Genomic DNA, 15,868 nt, shown 5'->3' with positions numbered 1-15,868 from the left:
CTGCATATACAAGCAATTTAATTTTTTTAAGTATGTAGGAAATGTCGTTTATGTACAAAATAAAAAGAAGTGGGCCTAAATGAGAACCCTGGGGTACCCCAGAGGTGACTGTAATTGGCTCTGAAAGTTTATTTTGAAAGCGAACTATTTGTTTACGATGTGTTAGGTATGATTGAAGTCAATTCAAAAGTCCAGGCTCCATTCCTATTTTCTGCAATTTGATTAATTTTCAGCGGGCCTGGTGTGAGAATTTAGAACTGAGATTTTCACTACATAATAGGTCGTGTTGACAACAACCATCTATCAAGTCAAGATGTCGACTTAAGCAAGCCATTAGTATCAACTGGCACCTAGTGATTAGTGTTTTTTTTTCAATGAGATACGATAGGTCTTGCCATTCAGAACTCAAGACAGCAAACTTTTATCTAGTCGTACGATCAAGTTAAGCAAGCAATAAGACGTCAAATTGCACACTAAGGTCAATAATAAGGTCGATGTCGCATGTTAAAGCAACAATAAGTTAAAAAGCATACTAGGATGTACACCATCCAATAAGTCTCTTTAACTTGAAAACTTTTCCAAAGACAGAAACCTTCTATCTAGTCAAGATGTCAAGTTAAGCAAATAATTTATTAGTGCCACTTGGAAGAAGAATTCTTAACTCAACACCTTCTATTAGGCTGAACATTTCACTTAAAATCGTGAAAGTGAAGTTACTCACTGAATGAGTAAAATTTTCCTCAAAAATCGGCTTGAATATGACGAAAATCGAGAAAAAAAATTACCCAGTCTACACAGCCGATAAAAGTAACTCAATACATGAGTCGAATTAAACTCACAATTCAATTACATTTCGTAGTGCCATTGTAGGGATACCCGGTAAACAATTTCAAAGTAAACGCCGTTTAAATGCAATTTTAGCTAAGCAACGGGGTTCTACGGTATTCGAGAAGCTTTTCCTAGAAAATCGATAAAAAAAAATAAAACACCGTCACATTCCCAGACAATCTGAAGCAAAACGTACAGGTAAGCTCTTCTATAACCTCGCAACCGGTCGTCTCTCTCTGTTCTCTCGATAGTCATAGCAAGCAAGCACGTGATTGGTTGACAGCGGCCTAAAAATGTGATCAATTTTCAATAGATTACTAAAAATAAATTACTATAATCTTTATATTGAACAAACCTTACATCAATTTTGAATCAAAGGCTGTGAAATGTTCTAAGTGATTAAAACCTAAGACTATTTCATTACACAATTTCTTGATTTGCAACCCAGTATAGTCCATAGAGACGTAGTCCTATGTCAAAAAATCAGTATCCCTGAAACACCCATCATACGACAGCTTAGGTTCGCTCCTTTCCTATGAGGCTAGAATTAAAATGTTTTGTAAGGAGTTCTACAACAATTTCCGTTTTTGTTTTCCTAATTTTTGGTGTAAATCATGTCGAAAATTCATTTGTTGTGCCGAAACCCATGTGGACAATTACACCCCGATAAAATATTTTAAAACAAGCCTCAAATGAAAAAATTGCACCTAAAATATTTCGTTTGGTTGGTGTTCAATGATGTCGTGACCTGAGCTGCCTTCCATCGAGGGTAGACGAAATGCAAGTGATATTTATTTGTTTTAGATTAATTTTGATGCACGGTGTTTTACTAAGAAACAACGCAGTGGTAGACTGAGGTTATGCTTTCAACGCTTGGTTGGCAATCTTATACCCTTAAAGCAACGCCACAAATCTTTCTCGATAACATTCCATCCTTATCGAGGGTGAAGCCTTCCTAATCTCCACCTTTTTTTTCGATTTAACGCTATACCCAACGCCATAAAACGTGTATTACTCAAACATACCATTGACCTACCTGTTCGAGTGGCCTGTCTGTTCCTATCAGGGAGTCGTTCCAGGATCTCGATCGCTTCATGCTCTCACTACGACTCACGTATCCCACACTTGCACTGTAGTGTTCACTTTTCACCTTTTCCGATTTCTCACTTTCACCTCCATCTACCATTCCACTATCACAAACATCGAGTGCTCCTTCAGCGGATACAGAATGTAGAAGCCCATCAGAAGGCTTCTTTACCACGTTCAGCTGATCCAAACTATCCAAATTGAGTGCATCGACATCCCGTTCAACATCCGCACTCCAACGAAAGGATTTACGATTCATTTTGCTTAAGAATTTCAATTTTTCACCATCAATGCTGTTCCGATAGAGGTTCTTATCCGAGTCCAGATTGTTTTCAAAGTCAAAACTATGCCGAACGAGCGTTTTCCGACGAAGATCATGATCTGTCTTTTGACGTCGTTTTATAACCGGAGCATTGGATGCTTCTGTTACAGGGATTCCAGTCGTTTGAAGCATCATTGAAACCGGACGTTTCGGTGACAAGTCACACTGGCTAGCACTCAATCTTCGTTCCAGATGAGCCTGATAATGGTTAAACTGATCATAATCGACGAAGCTCAAATCATGATAACTAACCATGTAATCTTCTTGACGTAGATTTTGCAAGGACGTGTTCCATTTGGTTGGCAGTTTTGGTTTGATATCGGATCGAAAGCTGATCTTCCTACGTAAGGAAGCTATGATACTGTTGGAGCGCTCCAACTTCGGTGTTTCGTTTTTTAAAGGGACTGATTTGCAATCCGGAACAGGAGGTGGCTCATCACTATTTTCCGCGTGCTCCAAAATTGCGTCTTCGTGAAGCTTTTTCAAGTTGGATTCATTCTGACTTCGTCTGTAGTTCTTCTTCAATTGAATCGATGATAAACTAAGGCTTCGCGAAAATTGGAAGACTTTTGTGGGCTCTTCTCCGGTGGTGGACAAACTTTCACGACTTGCACTGAGTTTGTTGTATATTTTGGATAACTTGCGCGTTATACTAAAACTGTTTGATCGCTCCATCTTCATTGGAGGATCAGGAATAGGTTCTACAGGTTGCTTGCATTCTGGAGGCTTCACTTCGGCTGATCGACCGGTGTCCACTTTTGCGGTAACGTTTTTGAATTTACTTCCCTGTCTTCCGCTACGGTAACTTGCTTTATTTCTAGATGTTTTCATCACTTCACTCTGATCGGAAGCTTGGCTAACCGGCTCGGAATTGTTTTTCTGCCTAGCTGGTTGGGAGTTCGCCTTCCGTTGGTTTTTGTTTTTGGAGCGATTCATGTTTTTTAATTAGTAACACTCGTTTTTTCCACAAACGTTAGGCACCATATAAAATAACCAGCACCAAATCAAAGTGTCCAAACGCCGACGCAAACGCTCTACATCGAGAGTAATTCAGCTGAAAACTTTTCTTATCATCCAAGTACCATAAGCTGAAACCAGAGAGGAGTGGAACAACGGGTGAGGAAACAACCAAAGCATGTCACTCGTTGTTGCTCGATGGTCAACACTCAAGCAGCAAGCGGTATCGTACACAATTTTTTGCGGTATTTTTGCTGACCACCGCCAGGCCGCTTACCATACACCTAGCTAGGCATCCAAGCGGTCTACCTGGCGAGCAAGGTGGAAGGGACCAAACGACTTGCAGCACCACTCACATGCTTGCGTGTAGTTTGTGTTTTTTTTATTTATGTTATTCTTTTACGGCGAGTGACTCTCTGTTTGCTCAGAAAAGCGCGATATCGCGTTTATTTCATTGAATACCGAAGAGATAAAACAGTCGAAGGCTCGTGTGGAATGGTTCTTGAAATTGATATTTTTGAAAGGAATGAAATAAAACAAAAACGTCGGAACATCTTGCTGTTTAAAACTTTTACTTTGTTACTCTTTTATGTTGGATTGATGATGATAACGTTTTATTCATTTTCTTTGGTTATCATCATAACTTTGTTTTTTTTTCGTTATTAACCTCTCAAATAAAAGAATACCTTATAGTCAAATTAGTTTTCTACTTATTTCCAACATGATACGAAATAATTAGTGGCGCTTTGAGTGGATATGGAATAGCCTTAAGGGCCACCCATATTAGATCCGGAATTGCCGCGTTGCGGTAAAGGGACAGCTTAATCTACGTCAACGTCAACGTCAACGCAACGCAAACGGATCTAATGTGGATGACTTTTTAACTTTTTAGCTTGACTTACTACACCCAACCGGTGCATGTAAGATTCGCTTACAATTATGTGGGATTCATCATCAGAGGATGTTAGTGGAGACCGCATGAACCGAGGATGCAATATATCTAGCTGCGGTCCAATGCAACAAAATTTGAGACCGAAAAATGTGGAGTGTATTAGTGAGCGAAATTAATCATGTCCAAAAAAATTGGAAAAAGGTTGCCGGACTGGACGTTGCGATTATCAGACCTGTGCTTTCTTCACTGCTCTCTCCATGCTTCTGAATATGGATAGCCTAAAAGCAAACAAGAAGCGCTAATTTCATCTCACACTCGACTTCGTATGCTTTTTCTGCTGGAGAGATTCGAGGCAAGTGTGTGCGTCGTTCTACCATGTTATACATAAAAATCAAGGCAAATGATTGCTTGTGTAGGTGAAAGCACAGACAGAACACGAAATAAAAAAGGCAAAAAACTATTACATCGCCTGCAAGGTCAACTTCTAACATTCGCTGCGATATTCATGAACAGAAGATGATAGGAAATGGAACTAACATTCATTGTAATAAATTTTTGGTTTGCGTGTAGGTGGTGCCCGAATGCAAATAAACTCACTAGGTGGCACCAAGGTACAAGTAAACTTCTTCTATCGAAAAAATGTGTGCTGCTTACTCTGTGTCAAGAAAAATTCGACTTTGTACCCAAGCTTTTTCTATGTACTAACGATTGTCGCTGGAATTAATGCGCAAGTTATTCAAATGGAATCTTCCAAGGCAGAATGTATGTCACGCAGGATTTTCTTAAAACATCTTGCTTTGGGTCTGATGAAGGAACACCTCCAAGTACGATCGTAAATTCCAACACTTATGATACAAACCACTCTCTTCTGTATCTCCCTCTATTGTAAGATTCTGTATGAAATAATGAGACTTCTCCTCCACCCCATCTCCTTACATAATTGTCCCTTAGGCCTCTATTTAATGTGATTTAAATGCATTTATAGTAATAGTATTAAGTATGTGAACAATTTAGAAAGTACAGTTATATTAAGAATTGTCTAGTAAAATGGTTTTCAACCAGAATTTGACCTCCCTAAAGTGGAATTCTGTTCTGTTCTGTAATTAGGATGCTCTAATAATATCAAGCTATTGAATCAGTCTAAGAAAAGTCTTCGACCATTTCTTGCGTCTAATTTCATCCGCTATCGTCGTGGTCCAGCCTTTTTCAGGAAACCTTCGAAATCTTCATAAATCTTTTTTTTTTCTATCTACGCACGCAACTCAAGACAGCAAATAAAAATCTTCTCTGCATATTTGCTAGAGTCGTCTCCATTATAATTGGTCGTTGGTTATATTGTGGAATTAGCCATGTGAGTGCTGCTGCCATTGGTATCAAGTTTTTTGAGCAGGCGTGCATTTTAAGCAAGGATAGCAGGCTGACTAGTGAATTCTCATTTTGAAAGGTTTTTTTTTAATGCAGTGAACTTAAAAAATCCTCCCTTGCTTTTGATGTTCATGTCATTTGTTTTGGGTGAAGAATTCCAAGGTAGTAATGAGGTGTATAAACAAAATGGGTGAGAATTGCATAGGGAATGTGAGGAGAATAGCCAAGTTAATTGTAGAGAGAATTACAAGAGAAATACAAACAGGGTGTTATTAAAGGGTGTTCAGAGTATAATTTAAATTAAATAAGAAGCTGGATCGGAAGACGATTTGAACTATTTATGAATAATTGAATCCCAAAAAAAGGCCGTATAACTAATGGAAACTATGCATCTAAAGTAGAATTTATTTCTTCTGGAAAAGAATGGCTCTATTTTAATAATTAATTATGAAACTCTGGCGTAAAGATTTATTCAAGTGTTTTAGAATTTCTGCTACATAAATAAAAAATAAATAAATTACATGCTTTCGAATCTGAGATAAAACTACCAACAAACTGTTTTCCAATCGCCTTGCGACCCACTGGTTCTTTCATATGACCTTAAATTTTTGGGCATTGTACTAGCCATTTCGGTTATTTTCGGTTTAACTTTGTATCATGATGATTCAAAATTGTGTATCGAAGGATCTGAAACTTCTGAATATTTAATATTGACATTTTTACTCTTTTTACAAAGTAGGGTATACATATTTCTTGGAAAACCGACTTTCGATCCGAGACCTGAAGGGTTAAGCAGGGTGGCAAGTGAACCAGGAAAACCAGGAAAATGTCGGGAATTTTGTTTTACCAGGAAAAACTGGGAAGCAAAGGAAATACGTCATCTATCAAATTTAAGTGAAAATTCACCAAATGGAACACAGACTCAGTACAAACACGATGAAAGCTCATATAGATCAGTGCACGGTCCCTAATCTCACAATTTCGTCTTATTGTATCCCTTTCATTTAACACCAGAGTAAAAGTGATGGCAACAGATAACTACGAATGTGAACCGAAACAAACCACCCGAAATTGTCAAATTTAACATCTACGTGCCCTGATCTATCACAAATCTTGCTTTCGGTGCTGGATATGTGATTGTCAAGAGAAAGTGCGAGTTGAATGCAAACTGCACCCCTTTTTTTACCACTCCGAACACGATGCCTCCATCAAAATGTGTAGCAGAAAATTTGCAAAGTTTGAACAATCGTTGCTCTACAATTCATCAATAGATTTTAAATCTATTGATACCGAATAAATTTTTAAAGTATCTAGTTTCAGATGATGCCAATAAATTTGAAATTTGTAAATAAAAGGCTGAGCTATGATTTTTCAAACATTTTACTGAGGCTTCGGGCTTGGAGTGTTAATGACATATATAGTAAATTCCAATATCTCCAATACGGACTAATGTACCCTTTTAGTTTATCCAGGATTGAGGAGGTCAAGGATTGAGGAGGTCAAGGATTGAGCGGAGGCGAGGGGCACGCAATAGCCTTTTTGACTGCGTTGGATTTAAAGTACAAGGTGTTTAACTATGTAATTAAGTAATTAAAAATGAAAATTAAGTATGTCATGTAATTAAAATTAATTTCGCGTAATCAAAGCAGTGCCAGTGTAATTACTGTAATTAAAACATGTAGTTCAATTTGATTACGTAATTAATGTAATTAAAAATTAATTTTCTGTAATAAATGTAATTAAAGCTACACAAATGTAATTAAAAACGTACCCAAATCCTTATTCTTGAACTATTTAAAAAAATTGAAGAAAACCCTTAACACATACTCGAATGCATTAATTTATTCAAAAACTCTTCTTACACCCTGAAATACGCATATTAATGTTTTACTAGACTACAAACATGACCAATTCTGCGAATACTTATACTAAATTTCTTGAAGCACCATGCTAGAGTTGGAAACTGAAATATCACATTATGATCAAATCCGTATTCAGAATTGACGCGATAGCACTTATGAAATTCGCCTCCCCATTGTTCATCTTTCCATGGGTCAACTAAACAATACTATGGGCAGAACTCCAAACCGATAGGAAACGATGAGTCCCATATGCACAGGACACGAAATGATCGTTACCGATCAACTTGACACACTCAAGTTATCCGTGCTGGGAAGACAATTGCGTACCAGCTGCGATTTTTTCCCGGAAGTAGCGCAGCGTGTGAATGTCCAAAGTATTCACCAGCTCCTGTGTCCGTTCAGCTGTCTGGGATAGCAAATTTGAACTCTTAATATGGTCATTACCGACGGATTTTCGTAAAATAATGAAGTTTGATATGTCACACGAGGGGTTCTGGTTCTTATTGGGAGTTGAATATCTACCCGGGGGGGGGGGGGGATAATTAAATGGGACTGTGGACTGTCTAAAACCATTATTAGCTGTGCAGAATCATGAAGTTTGAAGTTTGCCCGGGGACACAGGAACATGCCCGAGAGGGCTAGTGTGACCGTCGAGTCTCATTAAGGCCATTACCAGCCAAAGTTTGGAAAATCATGAATTTTGATATGTCGCACGATGGGTTTTTGGTTCTTGTTGAGAATTGGCCACTTCTCCGGGGGCACCGGAACATGTCTGGGAGGGCTAGTGTGACCATGGACTCTCAATAAGACCATTACTGGCAAAGATATGTAAAATCATGAAGTTTGATATGTCGCACGATGAGTTTCGTTCTTGTTGAGAATTGGCCACTTCCCCGGGGGCACCGGAACATTCCCGGAAGGGCTAGTGTGACCAGGGACTTTCAATAAGTCCATTACTGGCCAAGATTTGTAAAATCATGAAGTTTGATATGTCGCATGATGGGTTTTGGTTCTTGTTGAGAATTGGCCACTTCCCCGGGGCACCGGAACATTTCCGGGATGCCCAATGTGATTGTGAACCATCGAAATAGCTGCCACTGGTCCAATTACATCGTTTGAGCGAAAAAAAACATGATGTTCATCGTGTGTATACTTATTACAGAACAATAAAGCCGAATGCCGACCAAAAGTGACCCCAACGGGAACCGATATAACTCAGGAACCATGAATTCTCGCATGAATTGATCAAAATATTTTCAGATGTATTCAGAAACTTCAGGTAGCTCAAACAAACATTCCTTTCATTGTCGCATTCTCCGGTGCTTTGACAGGGGCGTGATCCAGGATATAGTTCATTGCCCTGCCAACACCTCAGCAGTATTGAAATCCGACTACATTTTCAATCACGAACCGATCGTTGCATGTGAATTGGCACCAATCACCAACGTAGATTTCCTCGTAGGTCCCAGGAGATGTATGTTTATAGGGTCTATTCTGAAGTCATAACAGCGGTACCGATAGAATTTATCAGAGCTGACATTATCCTTAACGTAGCAAAAGGGCCTGTAAAATTTTTGTTTCACGGGCCAATAACGAAAGGGTCTAACGGTACGCTGGGGGAAATTTAAGTACATTTCTCGTTGTACATTAATGGAGTTAATGTACTTAATTTATGCGACTTGTAATTAAAACTGAAATTTGTACTTAAAAGTAATTAAATCAAAACATTTCCGACGCTCGTAATTAAAGTAATTAATCATGTAGTTAACTGTAATTATTGTACTTAAAAAAGGCTTGCGTAGGAGTTAGAGATTATTGCGTGCCCCTCGAGCGGAGGTCAAGAAATTGGCCTTAAGCCACTTGATTACAGTAGACGTTAGCTAAGTGGAAAACCTTGGACTGAAACAAATACTCATACTCATACCTTTAAACTTCCATTTCCTACATTCCGTTTCCACAACCTACTTCCAAGCACACAATGAGCTTACCAGTAAACTTACTTATTTCCTCATGCCACCACACCAGAAGCCCACAACTAGGTCATAAAAACGTAAGCTACGACGGTCACTCATGCTCACATAAGAATGTATGACAGAGCATGTGTAGAGAGAAAAAGAGAATCGTACGATAAGCTAGGCGTAAGCATTATCTTGAAGTGTAGCTGAAGTACTAGAATATAAGATTTAAAATATGAGTGAAATAAACAACTAGAGTGATTCTTGGTCAATTCTTGTCGTGTTTGTACTGAGTGTTCCATTTGGTGAATTTTCACTTAAATTTGACAGATGTTGTATTTCCTTTGCTTGAAAATTCCCGGTTTTTCCCGGATTTTCCTGGTAAAACAAAATTCCCGACATTTCCCTTGTTTTCCTGGTTCACTTGCCACCCTAAGTCGGTTTTCCAAGAAATATGTATACCCTACTTTGTAAGAAGAGTAAAAATGTCAATATTAAATATTCAGAAGTTTCAGATCCTTCGATACACAATTCTGAATCATCATGATACAAAGTTAAACCGAAAATAACCGAAATGGCTAGTACAATGCCCAAAAATTTAAGGTCATATGAAAGAACCAGTGGGTCGCAAGGCGATTGGAAAACAATTTGTTGGTAGTTTTATCTCAGATTCGAAAGCATGTAATTTAATTTTTTTTTATTTATGTTGCAGAAATTTTAAAACACTTGAATAAGTAAAGATTTAGCCAGAGTTTCAGAATTAATTGGTAAAATAGAGCCATTCTTTTCCAGAAGAAATAAATTCTATTTTAGATGCATAGTTTCCATTAGTTATACGGCTTTTTTTTTGGGATTCAATTATTCATAAGTAGTTCAAATCGTCTTCCGATCCAGATGTTATGTGGGAGGAATTCCTTTGAATTTCTGTTCAACCATTTTTGATCTACTCTTCACGCAAATCTTCTAAAAAATTCTTCGGAATACTTTGGAATTATTTTCAGAATTGTCTTGTCCTCAATTTTTTATTTAATTACCTCTGCATACAGTTCATTTGGCATTTTTCTCTAATTTTTCAACTAATGGCTATTGGGAGCCAGCATAGAATTAAAGTCGTTGGTCTCGGCACATGTGTTTTGAATGAATGGGTGCGATATCCTACGCAGGTGTGGAAGCTGCCTTCCTGCACATTCGATTGCCGTCAATGGATGGCAATCGATGTCCGTCGGTGATTGGCACTAGATTGCGGAACAGAGACCGACGTTAAATAAAGAAATGAATGAACATGATATGCATTTTAGTTAGCGATTGTCCTTTGGTTGGTGAAAAGTCGACACAACTTAGCGAACGTTGAATATACGTAATGGAATAACTATTTTACTTCCGTTTTTTTTTTCAAACCAGTTTAGTTTGCATACGAAGCATATAATTTGAAGTATTTCACTTAATACATTTATAATATACTTAAGACATTTCTCTCATGGGGACGACCCCGTTGTAGTGGTAAGCATCCATACCTCTCACGTCAAAGTCATGAAATCAAATCTCATCCCCGGACAAGTCACGAATGATCCAAGAGCGTTAAAGTTACTGAAAAAAACATTTCACTTATGTAGAAGAATTAAAGGAAATCTGCAAAACTGATAAATTTAAAGCTTTGTTCAAAAACCATGAATTTTTATAGTAGATACCTGGAAAACCGGGAAAAACCCAGGAATTTGAAATCAAAAATTCACTTGCCACCCTGGTTAAGTGTCATATACCAATCGACTCATCTCGACGAGTTCAGATAACGTATGTGTGTATGTATGTATCGAAAAAAGTTCTAAGACGTGTTTCTCGGCAACCACTGAAAAATATCCTTAAAATATTAAAAAGGCAACCACTTAACGGAATTCGATGCAACAATCACCAAATGAAAGGTTCCATGGAACGCTTTAGAATATTTTTCGAATCGGTCAACTGGCTCAAGATGTATGGACGGATCAAGAACCAAAAACGCGGATTAAAGGAACTGTGTTTCTCAACAATCACTGAACCGAATTGGACAAAACAACCACCAAATGAAAGGTTCCATTGTCGAATAAAACATGTTTAACTATTTTTGTACAATCGGTTAACTGATTCCGGATAGATGAATGGAAATAAACACCCTAACAAAAATTCAAGCTGGTTAAGAGCCATTAAAAATAGAAGTAGCAAGCCCTTATTCAACTTTCAATGTTTGTTGAGATATTTGTTTCATTGGTTTTTCCCGGTTTTCCTATCCAATTTCCGGGATTTTCCCGGATACTTTTCAAATTGCCGGTAACATTTCCCGGTTTTCACTGCTTTTCCGGTTTTCCCGGTTTGTTGGCTACTCCACTTTGAAATTACGTAGACTTTATTGCAATACAATGAACTAGTATTTGACAGTGTATGTAAATATCCCAAGTAACAATTCAGTAACCATTTGGCATCCACTCTGATTTATGATGGTTTTATAACGACAATGAACAATCCATTAAGTATAAATACAGCATTTCGAAGTGTAACATTCCTGCTAAATAACTTAGCTTTTTACTGTTTTATATTCTGCCAAGAAAGTAAAAAACTGTCTTGTTTTAAAAATAAATTCAAAACAGTTCTCAATCCATCCTTTAAACTGCTCTGTAATTCAAGCATAAACGTCATTAGCAATAGTTTATTTATTATTGATAACATACTTTATAAACGTGTTCCATCATTATTAAAGCAACCGTAAAACCATTAAATAATAACCATTGCTTTAGAGCAAAAAGTATTTATTGTTGCTTTTTAGGCTTTTTAAAGTGCAATCCAATTCCTCTGTTTACAACCTGAGCTTAAAAGATGGTAATGAAAGCCAAATTTATGACAAGAAAATCTCGAAGGATAGACAAAGTAGGATGAAAAATTCAAGTCGATTTGAGCAAAATTCACTTCTTTAGAAGAACCAGCACATCATAAACGACTGACCATCTGGCGGAGAAGAGTAAAGTGAGTAAACCCTCGAATTCATAAAACATTGTCGACAGTTGAAAAACATACCAGCCTTCTTCAGATCTTGCGAATATATGACATTCGAAATAACAACCGACAGCAAACCTCTGAAACTGTTAGTTAGCGGAGATTAGTTGGTTTCCGATCCATAGCAGCAATTTTATTCGGCAAAAGAATCAACGCTTCGAAAATTTCATTCAAGCGTACATCCCTGCATCGGTGCACTTCTGAAACCATCCGGAAGAAGGGGATCTTTTTCGGTTTGAAATGCGAAATGTTGCAAAACAGTATCGCAAACTATCTGAGTAACTGCTCACAATCCATCGGGAGAAAACTACCTGGAAGAACCCTGGATCGCACAGCGCAACTAAATATCGAAACAACTTTGACTGCAAACTTTGACGTTTAACTTTTTTGCAGGCAACTTTGCCTCCATAAATGCTGCCATAAATATGAACGGGTTTTTTTTATGCTCTTTGGATTGGTGGCTTCTGATGGCAAAAAATTGACCCGGTGTTCATTCCAGAAAACGACAAGGTCAACACGGAGGTCTACATCGGGATTTTAAGTAAGTATATTCTTCCGTGGATCAAGGTACAGTACGGTCCGTATCTTCCGTTCTGGGCGAAGGATATGTGGCCGCCATCCAGCCCCGATCTGAATCCGCTGGATTACTCAATATGGCGCGTCATGAAGGTCAAGGCCTGTTCTTAACGCCACCCAAGTACAGTAAGCCTCAGACAAACATTGACCCGTACCTGTAGAGAAATGGATCCAGACTACATTATTAGAACCTGCCGTGCATTCCGGAAGCGTGTGGAGGCCTTAATTGTAGCAAGTGAAAATTCGATCGATGATTGAAATAGTTTAAGACTCTGAAAAACATCCCCCCTTTAAATAAGTAAAGAAACTCGAAGACGAAATTTTTTAGATTTATATTAATTTTGACATTGCTCAATGGTGCAAACATTGTCACGCGTATGGTATTCAAGTCTTAATGAGGTTTTGATGGACGCATTAATGACAAAATAGCCTTGACCAGAGTTTTATGAATGTTGTTTTATAGTTGCTTTGTAGTATTTCATAAAACTTAAAATGTTACTTGGGATGTATTGTAACGCGTGGTAGTCAAATATGTTTTGTAACTATGACACTTTTTTGTTGGACTAGGAACGGTGGTGACTAATTTAAAAAAGGGGGCATAGAGCTTAAAAGGGGGCATAGAGCAAAAACCGCTGGTTTAGTATATTGGCCTTTGATAATTGTTTTTTGTTTACTCTCCCGAAAACACAATCGTTTTATTGTTTTATGCAGTCTTGGTAGCTTCTAAATTTGTACATCCCAAAAATAAATAAAATTACGAGTGACATTAGAAAAAAAATAGAGTAACAGTTCATTAAGGTTGCAAAGAAGTCTAATCAATCGTGTATCTTCATAATTGAAGAATCATCGATCCGATTATAACAACACTCCACCCTCCCGTCAACATGGTAATAAATTGTCTTTCATCTTAATTTCAAGAACCATTTCCATTTCACCTTCGCGATATCAGCTCATCTTCAACCGATAAGTTAACTTCACAGCCAACATCACCTTCAGTCACTGTTCACTACAACTTTGTTTCGATATACGCAAAGGTACGAACCGTCTTCGAAGGCAAACAAAAATATCACCTACAATCACTCTTCTTCTAACAAGGGATGACATTAACCAGCAACTATAAGTCACGATTCGGAACAACCGATAGTATCAAGTACCGAAAACCACTATTTAGCTTACACCTTTCGCGTCGCGTCACCGTTATCAAAAACGTTATCAGAGCAGCGAGGTAAGGTTGATAAAATTGTAGACTGACTCTTTCCCATCACCTTGCTTGCTTTAGGGGCGATGTTTTCACTCAACGCATCAACAATAACAACATCACCGCTGAGTGACAGCTAACCGCACTCTACACGCTCGATGCATCTCGTGTGGGGCCGTTGAATCACTAACCGGCTAGTGATCGCTCGGTTGGTGTCCCACACCTTCACGCGTACGGATTGAATTGAATGGAACCGCAAACGGTACGAGTGATTCCAGCATGAGCAAATCCCACCGAAACAGCTGATTCACGGTTAAAGTTTTGGAATACTTTCAATTTCACGGGACAACGATACACTCCGCGTGGTTGACGAGTTTGGAAGTATTATAGTAACTGGTACGCTTTGATTGACACTATTCCACGCCCATGGCGTAACGAACCGCAGACCGTGTGCCAAAACTGTCCACAGCAGTAATGCAAATCGGCCTCGTCTGTTAGTGTAGAAACTGCTGGCTCTGTCAAATGGTATGTATCACTTTTCAAAACAAACCCATCAATTGTCTTCAATTTCGATAAATGATATTGCAAATAACACGAACATTCAAGTCAATTTTGGGGATCATTAGTAATTTACGAATTCGATTCTAGAGTATGTCTACGATAGATGGAATTACTACACTACAACCGGCACCGCCTTCATTCAACTACTCAGTTTAAAACAAATATCGACGAAAAAGCTCGCCAGACACTTACAGAGAACACAGGAGAAGTGTAAAAGCAGAAAGAGAAAAAGTCAACAAATATGGTTAATAAAAAAAGCCGTCTTTACCATGAAGTTTACTGTGCAGTTATTGCGATGATGTAATGGAATCGCGACGATGTCCGACTAGTGACGGCCAACGGTGACGGGGAAGATGACGATCAGTGGCGGAGAAGGAGCACGCGCGCATCGTTCTCTTGATTTTTTGTTTTCATTAGCGACCATGTGCGATCATTGCAGCACACTTGCATAGGTAGGGGTAAGCGGGGCAGTACGCGTCAATTGACACCAATACAAATCGACGAATAACACGCCAACTCGACAACTGGTTGGCAGCACCCTCTCAGATTCCAGTGAAACTTCCTAGGTGTAAATACTTAGTCTACTTAACCAGCTCTGCATACCAAGAAAATAATCTAGACTAGAAATAATTTTAAAAAATAATTATATCTATACATTGTCCCTCATGTCGGCCTAAGTGTCCATAATGGTCCCAATATTACCACATATAGATCAATATATAAAGCAGGAAAGCATTTTTTGACAGCAACTAGCAACCAAAAATATCCATTTGTAATGGCTATACGACACATTGTTCTACGAAAAATCTAAAGACAGCATATTTTTATCGATGGACCCAATCTTTAAATCCATAGGACAACATTATAGCCATTTTCCCTATAAATCATTAATTATAAGATTATTTTTTTTTTAGCCGGCGCCGGTGGTGTAGTGGTAAGCGTGACTGCTTTCTAACACCCCAATGGGTCTGGGTTCAATCCCAGCCGAGGTCGGTGGGATTTTTCTGAGGCATAAAAATCTCTGGTCACGTCTTCCTTCGGAAGGGAAGTAAAGCAGTTGGTCCCGGCCCATGTGTGTTGAATGGGTGCGATATCCTACGCAGGTGTGCCTTCCTGCACATTCGATTGCCGTCAATTGGCACTAGATTGCGGAACAGAGACCGACGTTAAATAAAGGAATGAATGAAGATTATTTTTTCAAGAGAGATATTTAAACTATCTTCAACTCGTCCATACATATCA

The 15,868-nt window shown here is 38.4% G+C and overlaps 1 protein-coding gene and 1 long non-coding RNA gene across 3 annotated transcripts in view; one reads left to right on the top strand and one right to left on the bottom strand.

Annotated features, from left to right (window-relative positions):
• Positions 1 to 13,988, bottom strand: part of LOC135707757 (pleckstrin homology domain-containing family G member 5) — a 376,532-nt gene extending 362,544 nt beyond the window's left edge. For both annotated transcript variants that reach the window (XM_065229640.1, XM_065229641.1), the window contains exons 1-2: positions 13,910 to 13,988; positions 1,865 to 3,324 (exon numbers count right to left, since the gene is read on the bottom strand). In XM_065229640.1, coding sequence (XP_065085712.1) covers positions 1,865 to 3,172 — 1,308 coding nt within the window. In that variant the 5' untranslated portion in view covers positions 3,173 to 3,324; positions 13,910 to 13,988. The remainder of the gene's footprint in view (positions 1 to 1,864; positions 3,325 to 13,909) is intronic.
• On the top strand, positions 13,923 to 14,900 carry LOC135707764 (uncharacterized). Its single transcript, XR_010518271.1, has 2 exons — positions 13,923 to 14,590; positions 14,714 to 14,900. It is a non-coding gene; the product is annotated as an uncharacterized LOC135707764 (long non-coding RNA).
• The last annotated feature ends 968 nt before the right edge of the window (positions 14,901 to 15,868 follow it).

The sequence above is a fragment of the Ochlerotatus camptorhynchus genome, unplaced genomic scaffold (genome assembly GCF_037179485.1).
Source record: "Ochlerotatus camptorhynchus isolate MF236.1 unplaced genomic scaffold, CSIRO-AGI_Acam_v1.1 ptg000317l, whole genome shotgun sequence".
Classification (NCBI taxonomy): domain Eukaryota; kingdom Metazoa; phylum Arthropoda; class Insecta; order Diptera; family Culicidae; genus Ochlerotatus; species Ochlerotatus camptorhynchus.
Note: the sequence above shows the minus strand (reverse complement) of the source record. Positions and strands in the feature narration are given on the sequence as shown.